Source organism: Nuphar pumila, chromosome 1 (genome assembly GCF_984573655.1).
Source record: "Nuphar pumila chromosome 1, dmNupPumi1.hap1.1, whole genome shotgun sequence".
Taxonomy (NCBI): Eukaryota; Viridiplantae; Streptophyta; class Magnoliopsida; order Nymphaeales; family Nymphaeaceae; genus Nuphar; species Nuphar pumila.
The window spans coordinates 6,849,571-6,875,493 of NC_143249.1; the positions used below are offsets into that span (position 1 = coordinate 6,849,571).

A 25,923-nucleotide genomic window follows, 5' to 3' on the forward strand; every position below is an offset into this window, starting at 1 on the left:
TTACCCGATATTCTTTATTGAACTAATGGAACATGCATAAAACGATGAAATAGACTAAATGTAATGCCTAGAATGTATGAAAATAAATAATAAAATAAGAGAGGATCAGGGATACATGAACTCTTATGTTTGATGTTGTTGTGAAAAGGGAAGATCCAGTCCATGTATCGGACGGATTTCCCTTATTCAGCCCGGATCATCCATTACATGCTTGTAAAACGAGTCATTCTAGCCATGAAACCAGTGTGGTGACTGAATTCACATCAACTCTACCAAGAAATAAAAATGAACAAATAACAAAGCCTGAACTTACCTTGGAAAAGTTGGGATCGACCGAAGAAGAAGGCTATTGTTGATGAAGGCAAGAAGGACGGGTTGCTGGTATGATAGGAGTCGTCTGGCACCAAGGAAGGAGAGCGATGACAGCTGGAATGGAGTGCTTCGAGCGATGGAAAGGGTTGCTTCAAGCTATGGCAGCAACGACTGCTATTGAGGATCACTACAAGAAAATTGTTAATTAGCGACGGAAATTAGCGACGGATTTTTTCCGTCGCTACTTAGCGACAGATTAGCTAGAGATAGAATCTGTCGCTAATTCGCGACGGATTAGCGAGGAAATGACTTTTATCGCTAATCTGTCGCTACTTAGCGACGGATTAGCGACTGCATGTTTTTGTCGCTACTTTTTATTACAAGAACACCATTTTAGCGACGGATTTAGAGAGGGAACTCTGTCGTCGCTAATCCGTCGCTAATTAGCGACGACTTAGCGACAGAATATATTCCGTCGCTTTTTTGGTATTTTGGTTTTGCGACGGCTTAGCGACGGAAAAATTCCGTCGCTAAGCCGTCGCTAAATGTCGCGTAAATCCCTAATCCCATCCCTCTTTCTCTTTTCCCTGTTTCGCTGTATTGCTCCCTCCCGCCGCCCGTCGGCTCTCGCCACCGTCCGGCCGCCGCCGCTCGCCAGCCGCCGCTCCCCGTCCACCGCTCGCCAGCTGCCGCTCCCCGTCAACCTCCCGCCACCGTCCGGCGACGCGCAGGTAATATTCTTCTTCTTCTTCTTCTTCTTCTTCTTCTTCTTCTTCTTCTTCTTCTTCTTCTTCTTCTTCTTCTTCTTCTAAATGCAGGGGGTACGCCCCTTCCCTGCCGGAAACGCAGGGGGTTTCACCCCCTGCCGTGCTTTCCGGCAGGGGGGGTCGACCCCCTGCGTTTCCGGCAGGGGGGGTCGACCCCCTGCCGGAAACGCAGGGGGTCGACACCCCTGCCGTAAAGGCACGGCAGGGGGTCAACCCCCCATGCCGGAACTGCCTTTCCGGCAGGGGGTTTAACCCCCTTCCCTGCTGGAAAGGCAGGGGGTTTTACCCCCTGCCGTGCTTTCCGGCAGGGGGGGTCGACCCCCTGCGTTATGCTGCCTAAGTGACTTGTCAAAAAAAAATCTGTTTTTGAATGCCTATGCTGCCTATATGAATCGTTTGAAAAATAAAATCTGTAGTAGGAATAACATGCTGCTGATGTGTATTGCTTTTGAAAAAAACAATCTGTTATGAGATATATTATGCTGTCTATGTGAATTGGTTTCAAAAAAATCTGTTTTTTAATGCATATGCTGCCTATGTAAATCAGTTTAAAAAAAAAATCTTTAGTAGGAATACTATGTTGCCTATGTGTTTGTTTGAAGAAAAAAAATTTGTTATGAGATACCTACGTTGCCTATGTGATCTGTTTTGAAAAGAATTTTTGTTATGGATACCTATGCTGCCCATGTGATCTCTTTTAAAAAAAAAAAAAAAGTTATTATGTGATCCCTATGTTGTCCATGTGATTAGCTTGAAAAAAAGTTTGTAATATGTGTATATAAGATGTCCATATGGTTTTAAGTGTAGTTTGCATATATGTTGTCCATATGGATTTTAAGTTGAAATTTTTTTTGTAATGTATATATACAAGTTGTCCATGTTGTTCAATTTGTTAGTTTGTTAATGTCTACTGGTAGTTAGTTTTACTTCAATTTGTTTTCTTGAAATCTGGTTAGTTAGAGTATTTCAATCTATTAGTCTTTTATAATTATATTTTTCTTAGATAGATTGGTATTTAATGCTCTCACAATCAGTTAGTTAGATTAGAGCTATTTGAATTCTTTATGATAGTGGTGGTTAAACGGAGTTCACATCTTTTCTAGTAAACTAATTGATTGATTTACTATTCCTTTGCTAAGTAGTTCAGATTAGAAATTGTCTATGACTTTATGTTAGTCGACTGGTTCAACATGTTATAGCTGGTTTGTTAAATTAGCATCTTCTAGTTAGATTTGACTTAACATATATACTATTTTTCTTTTCTCTTCTTTCAATTAGTTAGAGTTGTTTTAATTTGTTTTAATTTTTTTAGTTAGTGTTTCATCTTGTTTCATGATTAGTTTGTTTGTTACTTGATTTGTTTTGTTTTTGTGCAGATTTTTCAACGGAACCAACTCGTGCTCGGCCACCTGTGGTAAGTAAATGACAAAAACAATGCAAATCGGGTAAATACCCGTGGTGAGTAAGTGATGCAAACGTATCACATGTTATTTAATTTATTGAATGCAACACTTTATTGTTCACACACTCACTTAGTTGTTGATATCTAGGACTGCTTTGTTGGAGTTCGGAGATCATGCTGAGCATGATTTTAATGTAGAAATATGGAAGTGTTCTTATTTTTGGAGTACGAATTCCATGCTAAGCATGGTAGTAGTTAGTGAGATATTGAAGTGTGTTTGCTGCAGGTACATGTTTGCCATTTATTTAATATGAATGATTATGATGTATTGCAATGTTTGATGTAATTGTATCCATGCTTGCATGTAGTTACTTTCAATTTGATTTTGACTTCCATGTGAAATTTTATAATAAAAGCATGCTTCAAATGATTGTATCATGTCATTAATAGTTTGCACATGAAAATATTAAGTTATCAATGCATGCATCAAAATTCTTGTTATTGTTTGACATACTATATTGCATGATAAATTTGATATTTTCTTCATCGTAGCATTCTGATTGTTTTTTTCTTAATTTGTTAGGATACTATTTGTAACATCATACGACAGAATGACTGCAAACCGTGAATGGATGTACCGTAGGATAGTGGACAATGAGTTATCGCATGAATATATGGATGGTGTCGATAGTTTTATTGAATTTGCAACGGCGAGTGTCAGTACGGTAGATCCCACAGGTCGGATTAGGTGTCCCTGCAAGATTTGTAAGAATAATCGATTTGTAGAACCTCATGGCGTTAGACATCACCTATACAGGAAGGGTTTTGTGAGTGATTATCAGAACTGAACGTTTCATGGAGAAGAATTTAGAAACGATTTTGATGCACGGGTGAATGTGGTGCACGATAATCCATATACGAATTTGATATTTGATGCTGCAGGAACAGAACTGGGTTCTGCTATGAGTTCTAGTGATGTAAGAACTGCCGTAGATGAAGAATCACCAAACGATGCAGCTAATAGATTTTATGATTTACTTAAAGATGCTGATGAGCCACTTTGGAACGATTGTGAGAGTCACACTATCTTGTCTGCAGTTCTTCAACTAATGAATTTGAAGTCCGAGTATAATTTGAGTCAATCATATTTTGATCGTTTGTGCATGATTGTGAAGAGTATGTTGCCTAAAGATGAGAAATTGCCACAAAATTTCTATCGTACGAAAGTTATGGTCAACGCTCTAGGTATGGGTTACAAAAAGATTGATGCTTGTCCAAATCACTGCATGTTGTATTTCAAGGAGCAGGAAAATGACATATCATGCCCGTCATGTGGGCATCCTCGGTTCAAGCCAAAGACAAGAGGCAATGGTAGCACAAGATCAAAGGAAGTTTCATACAAGTCGCTCCGCTACTTTCCTATCACTCCTAGATTGCAGCGATTGTATATGTCTTCAAAGACAGCTAAACACATGAGATGGCATGCAAATAAAGTTCGACACGATGAAAACAAGATCACGCATCCTGTTGACGCTGAAGCTTGGAAGCACTTTGATCGTACTCATCAGAACTTCGCAATGGAAGTGCGAAATGTTAGACTCGGTCTATGTACAGATGGATTTAATCCATTTGGGGGTAGATCAACTCCATACTCATGCTGGCCAGTATTTGTAACTTCATACAACCTTCCACCAAGCTTGTGTATGAAACGTCCAAATCTTTTCTTGTCTCTGTTGATCCCTGGTCCGACCTCACCTGGCCAAAATCTTGATGTATATCTAAGGCCATTGATTGATGAATTAAAAGTACTGTGGAATGACGGTGTTACCACGTATGATGCCCACAAAAAACAAAATTTCAACATGAAGGTCGTTGTTCTATGGACAATCAGTGACTTCTCTGCATATGGTATGTTATCTGGTTGGAGCACACATGGGAGGTTGTCTTGTCCGTACTGCATGGAAGATTCCAAAGCTTTTAGATTGAGGCATGGAAGGAAGCCTTGCTGGTTTGATTGCCATCGTCGATTTCTACCCAGCGATCATCTGTTCCGACGTCAAAAGAATGCATTTACAGCAGGCACAACTGAAATGGAAGGTCCATCCTCAAGATTGTCTGGCATAGAGATTTTAAGAAGATTGCGATACTTTCCAGATGTATTAACAGATGCCCGCAGTCCTACATCCTTCCGTGGATTTGGGAAGGAACACAATTGGACGAAAAAATCTATTTTTTGGGAACTACCGTATTGGTCGACCCTATTGATACGACATAATTTGGATGTGATGCATGTAGAGAAAAATGTGTTTGATAATGTGTTCAATACAGTAATGAATATTAAAGGAAAAACGAAGGATAATCCGAAGGCCCGTATGGATTTAAAATTAATATGTAAAAGACCAGAATTGGAACTCAAAGAGTATAATGGCAAAGTACTGAAACCAAAGGCGAAGTACGTGCTCGGACCTGATAAAATAAAACATGTATGTCAATGGTTGAGACAACTGAGATTTCCAGATGGATATGTCTCTAACATTGCTCGGGCTGTGAAGATTGACAATGGACAGTTATATGGGTTGAAGAGCCATGATTGTCATATCTTTATGCAACGATTGATACCCCTAGCATTCCATGATATGTTAGACAAACCTATATGGGGGTATTGTCTGAGTTGAGCGGATTTTTCAGAACATTGTGCGCATCGGAGGTCATTGTATCAGATGTAAAGAATCTCGAGGACTCTGTCATCACCACTGTTTGTCTGTTAGAAAAGATATTTACGCCAGCATTTTTCGATGTTATGGAACATTTGATCATACATCTGCCATATGAACTAAGGGTTGGTGGCCCTGTGCAATATCGATGGATGTACCCATTTGAAAGGTATATGTTTTTTTATATTTGTCTCTTTAATGACAGATATTTAAAATTTGAAATGTATATTCTTGTCAGATGCATGTTCGACCTAAAAAAAAAGGTTCGTAATAAAGCAAGAGTAGAAGGCTCTATTTGTGAGGCGTACACTTTAGAAGAGATTTCAAATTTCTCATCTATGTACTTCGAACCTCATATTTCAACACGTTACACATGCCCGCCTCATAACGATGATGGAGAACAAGTAACTGTAGCTGACAAGCTGTCGATATTTCAACCACTTGGGCATGCATTTGGTAGTTGCCGATCAAGGCTATTGACAGATCGAGAGCAAGATGCAGCACACATATATATTCTTTTTAATTGCTCAGCGATCGACCCATACATCGAGTAAGTATATGTATATGCAACTCAATTATAAATCCTTTTATGTTCTATATGTGGATACATGACTCGGTAATATAAGTATTTGTGGTTTGCAGACGATTTGATCTAGAGTTGCGAAACGAAGTTTCACATCTCACTGATGCAGAAGTACAAAAAAAACGTGAAACTAAGTTTGTGGAGTGGTTGAAACAGTTGGTAAAGAAGCTAACATAAATTTTGTACTTATAAACAACACTAAGTTACTTAATTGATCGTGATCACAATCATTGTTTATGTTTGTGCGTAGGTTCGCAATGGTGATGTTAAAGATCAAGGAATATGTGATTTAGAAAATGGTCCGACCAAAGTTGTGCAATGCTACAACGGGTATATCGTAAATGGTTATCGATTTCATACAAAAGACTACGGTATAAACAAATCAACGATAAATAGTGGCGTGTGTGTCAAGGGTAGCAGCTACGGTGAAAATGAACATGATTACTACGGTGTTATAGAGGAAATAATGGAGTTGACTTACTTAGGCATGAATAACAGGGTTACGGTATTCAAGTGTCATTGGTTTGATCCAACTGCAACAAGACTCGACAAAGCTTCAGGCATTGTGGAGGTGAATCATAAATCCAGGTTTGGAACATATAAACCATTCATATTAGCCTCGCAAGCTCAACAAGTTTATTATACTTCATATCCGAGTATAAAAAAGTCAGATAGAAATGAATGGTGGGCAGTTTGCAAGGTGAAATCCAAACTATACCCCGAGTATGATCAGTTACAGGAAGATGAGTTAGCTGAAAACAGTGATTACTATCAATCAGATGATGTCTGTGACTTCGCTTATGGTCACGATGTTGCGCATGATATGCATGTCATATCTCCATTGGCTGATGAAACATTCATAGAGGAATGTGATCCAAATGATGTACCAAGTGGATGGGCAAACAATGAAGAAGAAGAAGAAGAAGAAAGTCAAACTAGTGACGAGGAAGAATTCTCAAGCTAGTGAGCAAAATCTTATACTACAAACCTCTATTTAAATGCATTGTAATACTTGATGTGAGTTGTATTGCAATACTTGGTGTGAATGATTAAAAATTTTATTTCAATGTATTGTAATACTTGATACGAATGATTCGAATGCATTGTAATACTTGATGTGAATGATTTCAATTATCTGAATGTATTATAATTTATGCAATTAACGAATGATTTGAATTAGTGCAATACTTGATGTCAATGATTTGAATTATTTGAATGCATTGCAATGCTTGATGTGAATGACTTGAATGCATTGTAATACTTGATGTGAATTATTTGAATGTATTGTATGACATATGTTATTTGTTAGAATATGGTTCGTGGAGGTTATAGTGGTCGCTCATCCAGTAGTAGCCAGGCTCAACCTTCATCTTCACGGGCTCCTGTGATAGGTATATCATATAACTAATTAGATGCTTGATTAGTTCAAATGCACATTCTGAGAATTTTTAATGTATTTTTTTACAGATGATGTTGCGCCTGTACACGACCCACCTATACCAGTTGATCGCACAAGTCAACAGCCAACACAGGAAACAGGGTCTTCTCAGGCTGGCACAAGAAGACTCATTCGAATAGTGTATATCGATAATCGACCGTAAGTATTTTGTTTTCAATTATTGCATATCTTTTAAATATTTTATATTGATATTTACTGTGTAACAATTCATGTGCAGCACGAGGTTTGAGCCACAAGAAGTAGTACGGGAGATTAGGAATTCACTTCTTCAACATCTACCAGGACCAGTTGCTCAATGGAAAGAGTACCCAAAGGAGGTGTTAGACAGATTGTGGTCCTCATTCATGGTATACAGTTGTTCCTCATAGTTAATGTGTTTCATATTTAATTTATTTAAGCAATGTCTACTAACTTTCTGAAAATATTTGTAGGCTTCGAATCGCTTTCAACTATGGTGGAAGAAAATGATGCAGGGAAGGTGTGGCAGAAGGTGGCTACCAATCGATTTGCAGACATGCTGCACACTATGAAGACTGCAGCAAAAAAAGCATCTAGCGTAGTAGATGATCCATTACTGTGGAAGGGCCATGGTCCTATTACTATCAGGAGAGATTACTGGGATGAAATGTGCGATATGTGGGCGGGAGATGCATTTAAAAATCGCTCTGCGAAGGCTTCACAAAATCGATCGAAGATGCCCGAAGCCCATCTACACAGAGGTGGATCTAAGACATTTGGGAGCCACCTAAAGAAAATGGTAACTCATCAATATATAATATTAATTTTATAAGTATTGTTGCAAATTTGTGTACTAAATCTTTTGTCATTTAACTTCGCAGGAAGCAGAAAAAGGAGGCAGTGTACCATATAAGGATGTGTTTGTAGAAACACATAAACGGAAGACCACGGGAGTCTTCGTATCTGAGAAGGCGAGAACGACAACGGTATGTATTAATTCTATTAATAATCATTGCAATATATATGCAAGTTATCATAATGTTATCATTAATTATTAATGAATACTTTAAACATTATTTTGTATGAGGCATATGAGCAACAGATGGTAGAGCGATATGGCGAAGACGCTACTCAGCATCCATCATTTGATCCTACAGCATGGGTGACTGCAACAGGTGAACCCAAAAAAGGTCGCGTGTTCGGGTTTGGGAGTAATATGAATACTTCACCAGTTATTGGTTTTTCCAGTTACGGCTCACCGACTTCTTGCGCCGACATAAGCTCCAAGCAGCCGACTATTCTTTCCGGTAATGATGTACGCGAGATCATTAATGAATCACTGAATAACTACTTCCAATACACCGTCGCCCCCTTTCTCCGAAATGAGATCAAGGCCGCTGTTCAGGATAGGGGATCTTCGATTCCAGGTCCCTCTCAGGTATAATCACATATATAATTTTTTTTACTGTCTTAAAGCACATCTGAGCATGGTAGAATCACATATAGAGTTTTTCTAGATGCCTTAGAACACATATGAACATGCTATAATCACATATTCAATTTTTTTACTACCTTAGCACACATATGAGCATGATAGAATCACATATAAAGTTGCTTTGCCTGCCTTAGAGCACATATGAGCATGCTATATTCACATATTCAATTTTTTTACTGTGTTAGCACACATACGAGCATGATCGAATCACATATATAGTTTTTTGCCTGCCTTAAAGCACATCTGAGCATGGTAGAATCACATATAGAGTTTTTTTATATGCCTTAGAACACATATGAACATGCTATAATCACATATTCAATTTTTTGACTGCCTTAGAACACATATGAGCATGATAGAATCATATATATATATATTTAACTTTTTGTCTGTCTTAGAGCACATATGAGCATGATAGAATCACATATTCAGTTTTTTTACTGCCTAAGAACACATATGAGCATATTATAATCACATATTCTGTTTTTTGACTGCCTTAGCACACATATGAGCATGCTATAATAACATATAGAGTTTTTTAACTGCCTTAGAACACATATGAACATGTTATATATCATTTATGATAGAATCACATATAAAATTTTTGGCTTTGCCTGCCTTAGAGCACATATGAGCATGCTATATTCACATATTCAATTTTTTTACTGCCTTAGCACACATACGAGCATGATCGAATCACATATATAGTTTTTTGCCTGCCTTAAAGCACATCTGAGCATGGTAGAATCACATATAGAGTTTTTTTATATGCCTTAGAACACATATGAACATGCTATAATCACATATTTAATTTTTTGACTGCCTTAGCACACATATGAGCATGATAGAATCACATATAGAGTTTTTTTATTGCCTTAGATCACACATGAGCACATGATAGAATCACATATAGTGTGTAATTTATTTCATTATATTTTGTTTATCAATACTAACTCTTCTTTTCTTGTGTAGGCTGCTAGAGATAATCAGGGTAGTGGAGCTGAAGGGACAGATAAAGACAATGAACAAGAAGACGCACAAAATCTTGGCGATGATTAGAGGACTGTGTTGAAGAAGTTCTATTTTTTTTATTTTTCCTAATTGTAATTGTTGAATTATAAATAATTAAACTTCTTAGTTTTAAGGTGGAACGATTAATTATTATAGATACTTGTTATATGAATTTTTTTGTGTGGTTTGTTTTTTATTTACAGGAAATATAAATTGTACAGGAAATATAAATTGTACAGTTCTCGGTAATTAATTTTTAAATAATTTTTTTTTATTTTTTTTCGTTTTTGCGACGGATTAGCGACGGATGATTCCGTCGCTATTCATATTAATCTAGCGACGGCTTAGCGACGGAATTAAATTCGTCGCCACGCCGTGGTCGCCGTTTAGTACAGGCGGATTGGCGACGGAATATAGCGCTCGTTATTCCGTCGCAATTAGCGACGGACTTGGCGACGGAATTATTCCCTCGCCAGTTAGCGTCGAAATATTCGCGACGTAAGCATAATGTCGCCGCGTTGTCGCTAATCCGTCGCTAACATGGTTAGCGACGGATTAGCGACGGAATGTGGTCGTCGCTAATCTACTGCTTTGTTGTAGTGGATGTTGAAGAGAGGGTTGTCACTGTTTAGAGAAGGTGTATGGGTCTTGCCTTATGGTGGTTGGACGATGGCTAAAGGTGAGTAGACCCACTGCTTCTAAGGTTGGGCTGAAACCACCTGAAGGAAGCAATTATGGTGGCTGCAATGCTACAGCCGTGGTGGTTGGTCTTGCTTGCTGGAGGTATTTGCTACAGAGCTGGAGGTGGAGGAGGCTGCAACTGGAAATTTGATGGAGTGGGTCGGTTGCTGCAAGTGGCTGCAAGGGAGGCGCTGAGTGAGAGGAGTGGCTGCTGGCTGGTGCTCCCCTCTGGTGGTTGTTGCCTAGGCTGGAAGAAGTTGCTGGACTGCTGGAAGGAATGCTCAAAGTGCAGCAATGGAGGTTGCAAAGGGGTAGATGCTGGCTGGAGCTGCAAAGGGGAGAGAGAGAGAGAGAGAGAGCTTAGGTAGAATGGAGAGGAGATAGGCGTTAAGAGGAGAGCAACTGTAGCCTCCTTTTCTTTTTTCTTTTTTCTTTTCTTTTTTTTGTTGGACTTAGGACTTAATAGTTTTATACCTAGGGTTTAATAAGGTGATATGGCTTTGAGGAATAGCCATACGTGAGTGGCTGGGCAAGAGGGAAAGGAAGGAAGGAAGGAAGGGAAGAAGGAAAGAAAGGGAAGAGAAGAAGGAAAGAGAGAAGGGAGAAAGAAAAGGAAAGAAAGGGGATGAAAGGAGAGGGAAAAAGGAAGAAAGAGGGGGCTGGAAAAGAAGCCTACGTAAGTGGAGAGAGAGGAAAGAAAAAGGAGGAAAGAAAGAAAGAAAGAAAGAAAAAGGAAGAAGAAAGAAAGAGGGAAAGAAAAGAAATAAAAACAAAAAGAAAATGAAAAAAAAAAGGAAGTAGGCTGGATTGAGGGCTAGGGTGGTTGACCCCCTTGTGAGTCCCACTTAGGAAGAATAAAATAATAATAAAAAATAAAATAAAATAAAGAAAAAAATAAAGAAAAAGATATTTTTTTTCTTTTCTTATAAATTAAAACAAGAAAATGCAAATGGATGGGCCATCTCAGAGCGGGTCCAAATTCTACTTTTCAAACTCATTTTGACGATTGGAGGGGTAAAATAGTCTTTTAGAAAATTTTCAGACGAAACGAGCTATTTTTGGCAGTTTTTGAAACAAGCTCGGATTTTGAAGTTCAATACTCTGTTGCGAAGCAAATCTCATGTAGAATTTAAAAATTTAATTTTAAAAGAAATCCAGATTGTTTTTCTCGAGAAAATATTTCCAAAAAAGATTTTCAGATGAAACGAGCTATTTTTGGCAGTTTTTGAAACGAGCTTGAATTTTGAAGTTCAATACCCCATTGCGAAGCAAATCCAGTGTAGAATTTGAAAATTTAATTTTGAAAGAAATCCAGATTGTTTTTCTCGAGAAAATAAATCCAAATAAGATTTCTAGACAAAACGAGCTATTTTTGGCAGTTTTTGAAACGAGCTCGGATTTTAAAGTTCAATACCCCGTTGCGAAGCAAATCCAGTGTAGAATTCAAAAATTTGAGTTTGAAACAAATCCAGATTATTTTTCTCGAGAAAATATTTCCAAATTTAGAATTCCCAAGGGTAAAAATGACAATTTTTGGAAACCCGGGGTTTGAAATTGATTTCTGAAAGCTTTTAAAACTCGATCTGGATTGAAATTTATAAAACTGAAGTTCTGGACTTCGAAAATGAAATGAAATGTGATGAAATGTTATGAAATGCTGAGAAATGATATGAAATGATGAGAAATGACATGCAAAATGCAGTCCCTGAATGAAGAATTTTGGATTTTAAACCCCGATTAACACTTGTATCAGTTTAAAAAGCATTAAAACTGATAAAATTTGCAAAGTGGCTCAAGAAATGGTTTTTGGACTCTACTGGGTCAGAGTGACACTGAAAATTGGGGTTCGAGCTGGACTGAACTAAGATGAGCGGGATTCTAGAGTTTCAGAACTCAAATAAACTGACCAGACACTGACTGAACTGACCTTTCCGACTGAATTTTCAAGAAAAGCTGCCATTTTTAGAAAAATGGTACGGAATGGTCACTGGAGTGAAGTGAATTACGAACTTGAGCTGGCTTTGAGCTAAAAAAAAGGTCAATAATACAGACATTAACTAAAATCAAAGCTTGAACACTAGCTCAATTGGTTGAACTCAGCTCAATTTCATCTGAAAGAGCTGAAATGGACTAAAATGGGCTCCTGGACACTTAAAAATGATTCTGAACTGAAACTGGAGCACTTGAACTCCTGGTGAGCTCAAGTTAGACTCTAGGGAACATGACTGACTGAAAATGACTGACTCGGAGACAATTGGTTTGGATTTGAGTGAGAAATGAGCTCATTTCTGAAGAAACGATCCCAGTTTGGCAGGAATGGTCAGAAATGAAAATGGTTTGTTTATTGTGAGCTCAGATGAGCTTGAGATGACTGATATTCTAACTGTCCTGAACTGACCAATGAGCTTGGTTGACTTTCGACTGACTGGGGTCTGGGATGACCTAGGGGTAAAATGGTAATTTTCCTAATAAAAGTTGGTAAAATGGTGATTTTCTGAAACTGACTCAGGGTTTGACTCCTACACTGACCTAACAGGGTTGGCACTGCACGAGGAGGGTTGTTTGAGAATGGATGAGGAAAATTTGGGGTGTTTACACCAACCACTATGAATAACAGATTTATCATGTTTTTGTGACCTACTTGAAATGAGTCTATTGGGTAAACAACTCCATCATTGGGGACGAACACATTCAAGTTGTCCTAACTACTCAGACTCGGGCCAAGTGCAAGGAGAAAGGGAACTGCATTACCTATAAAAGGCTCAACACCTAGGAGAGTGGCATAGGAACCTTCTCCTTCTTCCCTGGCATCTTTGAACTCATCGAAGATGGGATCTTCAAGGATTTCGTGAAGAGGTTCATCATGAAGCTCTTCTACATAAATGATAGAGGTTAGAATAACCTCATTTTCTCTCACATCTTTATTAAAGATGAGTTCAACCTCAATTTCATGGGAGTGTTCATCATTGACTTTATCAAATATAGACTCATCCTCAAAACTCTGACTCAGTTCTTCATGAACCTCGTCAATAACATCTTTTTTTTCTTTCATACAAAAAAATACTCTTGTCCTTTGACTTGAGATATCGTCCTTTTAGTGCAACAGTACGCCATTTAAGATTCTTGACTTGCCTACGCTAAACATAGGACTTTATGCTCAACTCCAAGGCCTTGATATGTTGGTGAAAGTCATAGTTGTATTGATGCAAATATCGAGTTACATTGATCTCATCTTGCGCCATATGATCGACACGTCCTTGTCTATCCCTAGGCATCCTAATTCGTCAAATCATGCCAAATTAAGAAACACAACAACCCTCGCTCTGATACCACTTGATGGTGATGTCTACGAGGAACACAGATCACATATGCATTCCCAAATACCTATGCACGCAACTAGCATACTTGAGACTAAACTAAGCATAAAAAGTAAACTAACGAAACTTAATGAGGGATATGAAGCGACGAAACTTTGTATGGCCTGTACTAAACAAATACCTTCTAATGAATGCAACTTGACTCATGTAATTAAATTCTAATGCATGCAACGAATACGAATATGCTAACGACGCAAAAAACTGCATACAAATGCAACTGAGGAGCCCCTGTTGGTAGTGAACTTTTCAACTTTTATGTTTACAAACTCCATGCATTTCATACTCTAGAACCTATGAGTTGATAGGTCATGACATTGTACCAATGATCCAACACAACCTGTGATAATTTTGCAAGTATGTTACTATGAATAATGACTACGTGAAAGACATAATGAAGTTTTAGTGTTACATTATCACCTTTTGTTCATGGTTGTTGTCAAGACCCATGATCCAGGTGCTCGATCCACAATCCAGAATCCCATGACTCAAGGTAACCAGTCCATGGACTCTACTAGAGAGGTCAATTCTAGTATAGAATCTTATGAAAATGAAAAAGCTTGACTCCATAAGGAAACATTGAAAGGAAGATGCTCAATACATATTGTAACTCTCCTAACATGGGAGACTCCAACGCATGTTATAACTCTTCTTTTATAAATAGAAGAGCTTCTATCTCATGTTAAGAGTGAGAGAGATAAAGCACCGTAGACATAGATCATTGAAGACCGAGCCATTTTAAAAATGTGTTCTCCTCGTGTAAGTGTGTGCATCTTCTTCTTGATGTGTGAATCAACTTCTTTATGGTATCAGAGTTGTTGCCTAGCCAGTCATCTTAGCGAAGCATTATCTTGTTGTAGCTACATGCATAATCTACAATGGGATCCTCGTCGTGTGAGATAAGTTCTTCGGCCCCATCTTCACTTGTCTTTCCCTCTCCTAGCTCTCTACAGTATCTACTCTTCACCAAATTAATTGCACAAATTTATATGTTATGGGAGTCTCAATTTTATGCATATGCTTATTTCTTATGATTTGGAAGGGTTCATAGATGGTCAAACTCTTGTCTAAATCAATATACTACTCAGGATGAAGTTCAAATTTTGAATAATAAGTATGTCTTATGGAAGAGGTGAGACCAAGCCTTATGGTGCTAGATTATCCCGTCTCTTATCGAACCTGTGCACAAATAGGTCATCGGATTGAGAACCTCCTCTAACATCTTAAAAGCCTTAAGAGAGGGATATGATGCCCACTCTCGATCAAAGATTATGTAGTTCAAAGACCAACTACAAATGATGCATAAGGGTGACAAGTCTATTGAACCAAAAGGTCAAATCCTTTAGTCACCACCTGACCATGGCTGGCAAGCCTATTGTAGATAAGGACATGGTGATGTACTTCCTTAGGGTCCTGTCACAAGAATATGCTTCCTTCCACACATTTGTGACTACTTGTGTTCAGTGGCGTAGCTAGGATTCATGTGGGGGGGGGGGGGCAAACAGGGGTGTAGGAAAAAAAAACTGGTTCGATAGTCGTGGGTTTGGGGGCAGCGCCCCAAAAAAAAAATTTTTTGAGATAAAATAAAAAATGACTACAATTATTAATAAAAATCTATTTCATATGGACAAATCAAACTATTTGCTGCAATCAGGGCTGGGCTAGGACTGGGCTAAAAAAATGGAGCGAATTGCAAAACCTTTTATTGTACGAGGCCCAACTACCCGACAATGAGAAGTTGACCCATATGGAGGTCAACTTTATGCAAAAGAACTCCTATCGCAATAATTGTAGCAATCATGGAGGTTCTTTTAATCGAGCCAACAAGGGCCGAAATAGAGGACGTGGACGTTTTTAGCAAAATCAATCCTCTGGTTGTAGATATCAAAATAATTAATGCAGGAGGTGGCAATCAACAAGGCCCAAACCAATCGTACGACCGGTAGTTTGTATGCCAACTGTATGATAAAGTGGGCCACACTGCCAAAACATGCAACTTGTTTACACAAAAACAGGTTGATGTTAAACCCCCCACATGTTTAGTCGGTAGACTTTAATACGGGCAACAATAGTGATGTGTGGTACCATGGTTCTCGTGCATCATATCATGTTGCTTTGAACTTGAACTCTTTGGGCCTCCATAATGAATATCATGGCAGTGATTAGATGAAAATAAAAAAATGGTACTCACACTGACAATAATTTTGTGTCTTTCAATTCATCTAAATTCTTATTGAAATATGTCCTGCATGTGCCATAGATTACTAAACCTGATCCTCCCTCGTTCAGGTGGACCTGACCAACTCAATAGCCATTAGAATACCAAAAGTAAAATAATTAAAATATTTTCAAATGATTTAGATTGGTTTTGAGCTTATTTCGATTGGCTTAAACCAACCTGATTACCCTGCTTAGATGGATCAATTATAGGACCAGCTCATCCTGGAACAGGACATCAAAATGGCCTGGCCGTTCCTTATTGACGAGGGTCAGGTCAGGTTGGCCAGATGAGCACCCCCTAAGAGTGGCCGAGGTCAAGCCAGCCCAGTTGCTTGCTAGGCCACCCTTAAGCCCACTTGGTCACTGAGCTCAAAGTATGAGTCCCAACTACCTGTGACTTGTACCCCATTGGGCTACCCAGCCACTTGCTGATCCACTGTTGGTCCATGCATTCTCGTAGAATTTCATTCAGATACATGTACTTAATTTGACTCACTGGATCTGAGAAAGGATCCTATCCTACGACATATGATGCTGTAGGATCCTATGTCAATATTGGCTGTCCAACCGATGCCTCTGGGCAGCTACGATCGATTAGTCCACATTTGTAAGTGAAAATGCATATTAATCCTATATCTCTTGGTTGGATGGCTAGGATACGGATGATGGGTTCCATCATATGTTGCATGATGAGATCCCTGTTCCCTGGATCTTGGTTCAGGATATGGGTCACAAATTAATGACAGTGGGACACCATTGGCACGGCGAGACTGGACCTCACCTGATCAAGCAACACTAGCACCATATTTTGCCAGCCAAGCCAGGTTGCAGCAATTTCACACTGTGGCTGTTTTTTCAAACACAAGTCGTTTTTATGTAATAATTTGCACTGCATATCTCAACCATCAGACAGACTTCACTAAGTGTAGGGAGAGTGCATCCAATAACTCTTCATCCGACTCCAAAGCAGCCATGAAATGAGGGAGCATGCAGACTTCCAAATCAATACTGCCGCTCCCACTCTTCCCACGGTATGCCGATATCTTTCCATCGTACTTGTTAGCTGGCCCACTAAACACGGTCAGAGCCGTTCCCCATCCAAAGTCAATCTCATATATCTCGTACCGTGGGGAGTTCCCCACCATAATGCTGCTTGGCTCAAACATTCTCACATAGTACAGGTATGGCTCTTTGACCCACCTTTCCACAAAGGCCCGCGCTACACGGTCCGTGTGGCCCACCACGCCCTCGTGCAAGGCAGACCCAGCCCAACCAATCTCATGGTTCAAGAGCTCACCCACCTTGGCGTTGACCTCGAGGGCTTCCATGCAATTCCCAAAGTAGTCGCTCGATAGGGGCGGGTCGAGTCTGGATCGGTTACTAATTGCCATCCTGCAACTCGTGGTCTGGTCAACTAAGAGGTTCCGAGCTCGGGTCACAGACCGCCACATTAGTGCAATCAATGCTTGGAGGCTCGAGATCTCACCCTTCTCGAGCTTGGACTGTTGGTTGGCCTTGGCCTTGAGTTGGGCAACAGCTTCTCCAGTGAAGCGGAAGAATCGGACCCGGATTGGTGGTGCTGAGAACCGCTCGGTATCATTTTCAGATATATGGAAAAGGATCCGACCTGACTCCCGATGGATAGCGGGTCGCTCGATCAATGGTGTTCGGGATATGGTTTGACTCCCTGCACTAAGCTCGGACCAAGACTTGAAAAATTGCCAGAATGACTCGCCGTCTCCCATAACGTGGTTGAAGGAGCAGCCGATGAACACACCGTCAACCAACTCGGTCACCTAAAATGGACCGGCCTGGTCAGGTTGTGCTAGCCAAACCCTTCAAGATCAATGTTCAATTAAAAAAGAAAAAAAAATTGAACTAACATTTATATGTATCCAATGGTCGGTTAAATTCAATCCCCAGAACACATATCACTCGGAACCGTGAGGTACGTGAATGGGACCCATGCACTCCTCCCATCCACGCCCCCCATCAAGTGAGACGTGTGGTTCCCATGAAATATAACTTGATATACAATATGACAGTATTTTTTTTTTATTTATAACCCCAAGAAACCGCACCCGTTTTCAGGACCTGTTCACATTGGCTCAGCCTGGTGGTCGTGCCGACAAGCATAAAACTTCGAGGCTAGGACACCTGGCCAAGGGGCCTATGCTAGGCATTGGTTTGCCCGGAGGGGCAACGCCTATTAGAATCGAACAGTGACTACCTGACAAGCAGTTAAGGCCCCACCCCACTAAGCCAACCCCCTTTGGGCCAATATGACAGTAATTGCTCTCATATAAATTGGTCCTTTTTAAACAGAAAAAAAAAAAAAGTATCACATGTATCGAACCAATGGCAATAAGTTATGAATTTTAACTTTTTAATTTTCAAACTTGAAAGTATGCATCTATTCAAGTTGATTTGACTCGTTTGAAATTTATCGGATCATTTGTGAAAACGATTCACCTCGTGAACAAGATTTGTCAACACACGAGCAGATCAGGTCTTGGATCCCGTCCATCATCAAAATGAACGGCAGGCAAGAACTATTGAAAGTTTTTTTGTTTTGGGCAAATCTCAACCATTCATTTTTCAACCGCTGATGCCGTTCATCTAAAAAGCTAATGACATTTTAAAATTTTTGTGAAACCCATCTAGGTGGGGGAGCTATTCTTTTTGACAACTTTTGGGCTAGACTTTGAAAATATCATAATAAAATCACAATATCGGCGATATCCGTGAGTATGATGAGCAAGGATCCAGAGAGCGGCTAAGTGCCATGCCTATTTGACACTGACACAAGCAATTACATGACAGCATTTCATTTGGGGAACTATGTAGTTGTGAGCCCCATGCAATGCTGTCATGTGATTGCATGACATTTTAAAAATTTTGTGAGACCCATCTCGGTTAGGGATGGCAGTGGACCGGGCACAACAGGCCCAGCCCGGGGATGAAGGCGGAGATGAAGGTTAAAATATATCGCCGTGCGGGGATGGACTTACGCTCTCCTCCACCCCGCCCCACCCCACCCCATCCCCGCATTTCCCCGTCCCGTCCCGTCCTCAATCATTTAAGGAATAACTATAGACCGAGGGGAAACGGGCCCTGCCCCGCGTCACCCCTGTTTGGACCGAGGATGGAGGACATGAAACGGGGATGGAGGTTAAAATCCATCCCGGTGCGGGGATGAAGGTTCAGATTTTGAAACGGGCCGGGGTGGGGGTGGGGGTGGAGACCTTGTCCCTGGCCCCCGCCCGGTCCACTGCCATCCCTAATCTAGGTGGGGGCTATTCTTTTTTACAACTTTTGGGTCAGACTTTAGAAATATCATAATAAAATGACAATATCGGCGATATCTGTGAGTATGATGAGCAGCAATCGAGAGAGCAGCTAAGTGCCCATATGCCTATCCGCTCCTATGATCTCAACTAGAGTATGATACATACCTGAACAGCAACAAGGGGCAGAGAGTGGCCATCGTAGCTGATGGCACCATCCAAAGGGAAGAAGGACTTGACCATGGGGGGCACATCCACAGGCGAAAGCAGATCGGAGATGCACACCCAATCGGCCACAGCCACCACAAACTGGGCACCAGAGTCGGTGCAATCGAGGAAGGTGGTGGTCTCTGGATCAGTAGCAAAACGCCCGGACAAGAAAGGGAAGTGCACAAGGCAACTGGAGAGGGAGGTCTGTAGGATCTGGACGGTGGCATCAAAGGGTGTGGTGGAAGGCTTAAGGAAGAGAAGGCCCATTTGGATGTAGGGTATAGAGAGCATGGAAACGTCCCAAGCAGTCATCTCCCACTTTGATCTCTCCACCTCTTTTGGTAGATGAATCATGGTCGTTGAGACCAGGCGGATGGATGGCTGAGACATCTTCCTTTCATCCGATAGCAGCATTCCAAGGTCTGCTGCAGGGTTTTATAGCCAAGTCTAGGAGAGGAAGGACCCTAACCATTCTATATGTGTTGATCCTAACCGTTCATCTGGGTAGCTAAAGCTAGTCCACATTTAAAGTGGGAATCTGGGCTTTTTGACACACTTGCTTGTTAATTAGATCTGTCGGCCACAAAAGTTAGTGGGAAAGATATTGGCATCTTGCCACTTGCCTACTTTGTCAGGGAGAACTTTCATAAAGCACATTAAACAATTAAGTCTTGTATGATAGTAGACACCACCACAACTTTAAATTATAATGAAATTTCTTAAAGCACTTTTAAAAAGAAAGGATTAAGAATTTATGGTATGGCGGACTGTTTTTCCTCGATTAATTAGCATAATATTCAAGCACGTCTCCTTGCCGTAGGACGTTCCAGGTTCAAACCCACAACTGGTGGGGGTCTGCCTATCCCCAGCTTGCGTTTAAAAAATAATAATATTCAAGCACTTAAAATGTCAAAGGGCATTCATGAATGGTAGCTCTCAAACAGAATTTGAGCATCATCCAATGCTGTTAAAATTAATTTGAATCAAGCTGATTCAAGCGTACGTTTAAATTCATTCGCCGTTTCGCCGAAACAATACAGGGGACAATTCAGCCTCCATAAAAAAATTGGCCGATTGTCAATCGAATTGGCTTGAATGGGACCGATTCTCATGTTTTCTGTGTGAATTAGGGATGTCTATGGACTGGGGCAGGGGCAGCCGACAAAGTCTCTACTCCTATCCCATCTCAAAATCCAACCCTCCATTCCCGTTTCATGTCCGCCATCCCCGGTTCAAATGGGGGCGGGGGCGGGACGGGGCAGGGCAAGGCAGGGATCGAGGACGGGACGGGACGGGGAAAAGCGTAAGTCCATCCCTGCCTCCATCCCCGCACGGGTTTTGATTTTAACCTCCATCCCCGTTTCATATCCTCCATCCCCTGTCCAAATGGGGTGAGGCGGGGCAGGGCCCCATTTCCTCCAGGTCCACTACCATCCCTAGTGTGAATTGGCCTAAATCGCCCTATAGGTATAGTATCATCAGATTATGAAACTGGCTTGAACCGGCTAATTTAAAAAAAAAAAACTGAAAATGGCCAACATAAATTTTTTTATATTTTTTAAACTTTTTAAAATTTATTTCAATATTATTTTGACACGCGTCTTTCCATGGTTAAAAGTTGGGTGATTCGAAAATTATTCAACCCTGAATCGGTATAGCCCGATTCACCAGCTGAACGTTTTGGCCCCCAGACAATACTGACAACATTGCCTGAATCCATTCACTTGGATGTTTATTTTAAAAAAAAAGTATATATATTTATAAAAAAACATGAATTGATTTAAAAAATCAATCTTTAAAATAATTTTATTGAAAAAACATCCGATTTGATTAGGACAAATTTTATCCTTTTTTTTTTTTTTTTTGGAAAAACGTCACTTGGTGAACTGATTTTAACATTGGCTCATGGATGGCTCTCCCCAAACTTTCGCATTAAGTTTATCTTGATTTTCACTTAAGGATCAGGTCAAGAACGCCTCTAAGGTTAAAACCACAAGAGCTTTCCTAGATGACGTTCATCATCATAAAATTGAATGACATTTATTTTAAACACATAGTTATATGAAGCTTCCTGCTACACGAAGAAACTCATTTTCCCAGAAGCAGCTCATTTCCGAAGGAGGAAACTCCTCGCTTCACCGAATGAAGAGAAAACTTTTAGAAACCCACCTTCAAAATATAGAGAAATCAACTTTCTTTTAGTAGAAAGCCCGTTTTTCTTTTTTCCCAAATTGATTCTCTTTCCTTAACTTTTTGTTGTCGCTTCTTGTCACTTCCCTCTTGCTTTCCCTTCACTTAATATGTTTTTCATATTAAAATATACTATTGTTTTCATAAGAAGCTTGTGTGTTGTCTTTACATCGTTGTATACCTGTGTTCAGGTCGTTCCTTATTTATGCCCGCACTCCATATTACTTTTTATGTGTATTTTTTTTTTTTGTTTTTTTGTGCTTGCATAATTGCTTCAAAACTGTATCTCACTTTCTTGTTCATACTACTTTTTAATGCTAGCTTCCTCACTTCCACCTTATGTCATTTCTCGTATCCATTTTGTTTCTTGTAAGTATGTTTAAACTCATCTGATGTCCTTAATATAGGTCATTCAGGATGGTCCCTTGTGACCTACTTTGCATGGTTGTGTCTAGAGTCGATCTGTTTTGCTTTGGTTGAATCATGATGTAAGTGTTGAGTTACTTGTAACTTTCTTCGGTCCACCTTTGTACTTTGGTTCATGTTGATCAATACCTTAAAGGGTTAGCCCGTATATCTGAAATATAAAATGTTTGCGGGCAAAAATAGTGAATGAATACAAATGCGTTGAGCTTTCTTTGTTCACCTTCATTATGATTACCTTCAAGTGATTGCAATTTTTCTCCCTCTCTTCTCTTTCGTTCTTTTGCACTCTATATACTCAAAGCTTCTGCAGCGGCAAGCGAGCGACCAGATAGGCTTGCGGTGGTAATAAAAGACTGTTATGCCGCACTAGCCTGAAGAAATAGGCTCGTAACAATTGATACCAGAGCTCATTCTTGAGCTGAGGAAGGGACTCCAGAGTCGGTGTTGAGAGACACGTCGATAGACCGCGATTGGTGAGCAAGACATCATGGCGCCCCAATACAATTTGCGTAGCACTAAAGGTGCGGCAGTTGTTAAGACCGAGGAGATGGGTTCACCTCGAGGCCATGAGAAGATGACCAAGACTATCAATAGACTGATGGTTGATGTGACTTCGTATGATAAAGCGATTTCGTATGCATTTGAGTTGTTCGGAGGACTGGACGATGAAGTAACAAGCCTACACGAGCAAGTGAACTTGCTGATGGGGGAGGTTACGTCGATGACTACGCAATGACCACCCTGCAGACTGAAGTAGGAGAGCTTCAGTTGAAGAACTGCATGTTGCAACAGACAGTGACCCTAAATGGTGAAAATGGTGATAGGCCATTGAAGATAGATGTGTCAAGACCAGCAAAGTTCAATGGTTCCAGAGACAGCAAGGCCATTGAGAATTTTCTATTCCAGATGGAAGACTATATGGATATTCAGAATGTACTGGCCGAGGACCTGAGGGTGAAGGTTGCAGCAGCTCTGCTCGACGGAGATGCTATATCCTAGTGGAGAAGGAAATGTAGCGACATAAAAAAAGGGCATTGTGTAATAGATACTTTTGAGGCCTTCAAAACTGAGCTACGAAACTACTTTATGCCGCAAAATGTATAATGCAAAGCTTATCAGATGGTGTCGGAATTGAAGCACGCTGGAGCCTTGATAGATTACATCAGGATGCTTCAGAAGCTCATTTTGGATGTACCCAATATGTCAAATGAAGACATACTCAACTGATTTATTGTGGAACTACAATCGTGGGCACAGTCCGAAGTGAAAAAGAGCAATCCTGAGACTTTGAAAGATGCATATGTGACGACCGAGCGCTTAGTGGATACTCAGCGCAAGACCTTCACTCCATCGACCAAGGTCGAGAAGAAGCCAGACCAAGGAGGCAAGAAAGATGATCGGTGCAACAATAAGGGTGAGGCGTCGACCCAACACCACCTCGACAAGAAGCAGAATTTTAAGAAGTACAATAACGACAATAAAGTACGGGTTGTGACTTGTTAGTTCCATGGTGATAGGCATATCGCAAGGCAATGTTCAAAGTGTCTCATGAAGGACGACGAATAGACCAATGTTGTATAAGCAGAGAGTAGTGATATTGAGGTTGTGCAGCCCAGGATAGGGGCCATGCAGACCATAATTGCGATCAAAAGTTGTATAGTGGAAAGCATATCGGTCAGCAAAGAACTCATGTATTTGGAAGTCATTACGAATGGAAAGTCTATTATGGCAATAGTAGACTCCGGGGCCACACATAACTTTGTCTCGCAGGAGGAGGCGGAGCGGTTGGGCTTAAAGCCCGGGCCAAAGCAGAGGACCATCAAAACAGTGAACTTTGTGGCCAAGCTCATCCTTGGTGAAGCAAGGGATGTGGCTAGCCAAATTGGAAGTTGGGTCGACAAAGCCAACATCTCGGTGGTGTTCCTTGATGATTTTGGGCATAGAGTTTTTTCGCAGCCAGAATGTAATGATGCTGCCAAAGGTGAACTGATTGACAATTATGGGGTCGAACTCTTCGCACACGATGCAATGCATCACTCTTAGAGGCAAAACTTCAATGCTATCTGCAATGCAATTAAAGAAGGGTGTCAAGCGGGGAGAGCAGACATTCTTAGTTGTTGTGCGCACTAAAAAAGGAAATGTGGAAGCAGTAGTGTCGTCGACCCTTACCCCACTATTGGCAGAGTTTTACGAAGTTATGCCTCCAGAATTACTGAAGCGTCTGCCGCCAAGACGTGAGGTCAACCATAGGATTGAGTTGACCTCGGGAGCAAAGCCCCCTGCTATGGTCCTTTATCGCATGGGACTAACTGAATTGAAGGAGTTGCATAGGCAGTTGAACGAGATGTTAGAAGCAGGCATTGTTCGTTCCTCAAAAGCATCATTTGGCGCCCCTGTGCTCTTTCAGGTGAAACATGATTGCTCCAAATGGCTATGTGTGGATTATCGTGCGTTGAACAAAATCACAGTGAAGAACAAGTATCAGTTGTCACTGATAGAAGACTTGTTCGATCAATTAGGCAGTGCCCAAGTCTTTTCGAAGTTGGATTTGCGATCAGGTTACTGGCAGGTGAGGATTGCACAAGTATTTGTTGTCACTGAAAGTTTTTTGACAACTTTAGAACACATATAAGCGTGATTTCATCATTATGAAAGTTATTTGACTGCCTTATAACACGTATATGCATGATTGAATCACTATGAAAGTTTTTTGACAACCTTAAAACACATATAAGCATGATTGCATCACTATAAAAGTTATTTGACTGCCTTATAACACATATATGCATGATTGAATCATTATGAAAGTTTTTTGACAACCTTAGAACACATATAAGCATCATTTTATCACTATGAAAGTTATTTGACTGCCTTATAACACATATATATGCATGATTGAAGCACTATGAAAGTTTTTTTATAACCTTAGAACATATATAAGCACGATTGCATCACTATGAAAGTTATTTGATTGCCTTATAACACATATATGCATGATTGAATCACTATGAAAGTTTTTTGACAACCTTAGAACACATATAAGCATGATTACATCACTATGAAAGTTATTGCTAGTCTATGTGTCATTCAGTCATGTTACTTTGATTGCCTTAGATTATGTGCATTGCATATTATTTATTTCATTATATTTTGTTTATCAATACTAATATTTTGATTCTCTTGTAGGATGCTGGAGATGATCAGTGTAGAGGAGCTGATGGAGGCATGGATGAAGGGGCAGATCGAGACAATGAAAAGGATGATGCTCTGAATCTTGGCGATGATTAGATTCATGTGTTGAATTTGTTTCACGTATTTGTTGTTTCAAACGAAACTCTTTATATATGTTCACTTGTAACTAATTAGAACTTGGCGAGGATTATAGTGGGTTGCTAAATTTGTTTCACTTATAATTGGTTTCACCTGCATTGTATATGTATTTTTCATGTGTACTTTATTTTTTATACACAGGCTATATAAATTGTATAAAGAGAAAAAAAATTGATATTTATATTTTAAATAAAACTTTTTTATTTTTTTTAAAAAAAGTTGCGACGGATTAGCGACGAACAATATTTGTCACCAATATCTGTTGCCAATTTAGCGACATATTAAGGATGGATATTTATCTGTCTCAAAAACTGAATCAGTCGATGTTTTGCAACAAAATGAAATCTGTCAATAAATTGGCGACAGAATTTAGCGACGGATACGTATTCATCATTAAATTTTAACGACGGATTATCGACAGATATGTATCTATCGCAAAACCAAATCAATCTTTATTTAGTGATGGATTAGCAACGGATCATGACATTCGTTAATCCGTCATGA

At 40.0% G+C, this 25,923-nt stretch overlaps 1 protein-coding gene across 1 annotated transcript; it reads right to left on the reverse strand.

Moving 5' to 3' along the window:
- Positions 1–16,212: 16,212 nt before the first annotated feature.
- Positions 16,213–19,865, reverse strand: LOC149847825 (putative acetyltransferase At3g50280). The gene is made up of 2 exons (XM_090009587.1): positions 19,432–19,865; positions 16,213–17,772 (listed from the first exon to the last, which is right to left on the reverse strand). The coding sequence occupies exons 1-2, from the start codon at positions 19,861–19,863 to the stop codon at positions 16,882–16,884; spliced, it is 1,323 nt and encodes a 440-aa protein (XP_089865713.1). The 5' UTR covers positions 19,864–19,865; the 3' UTR covers positions 16,213–16,881.
- Positions 19,866–25,923: the final 6,058 nt, after the last annotated feature.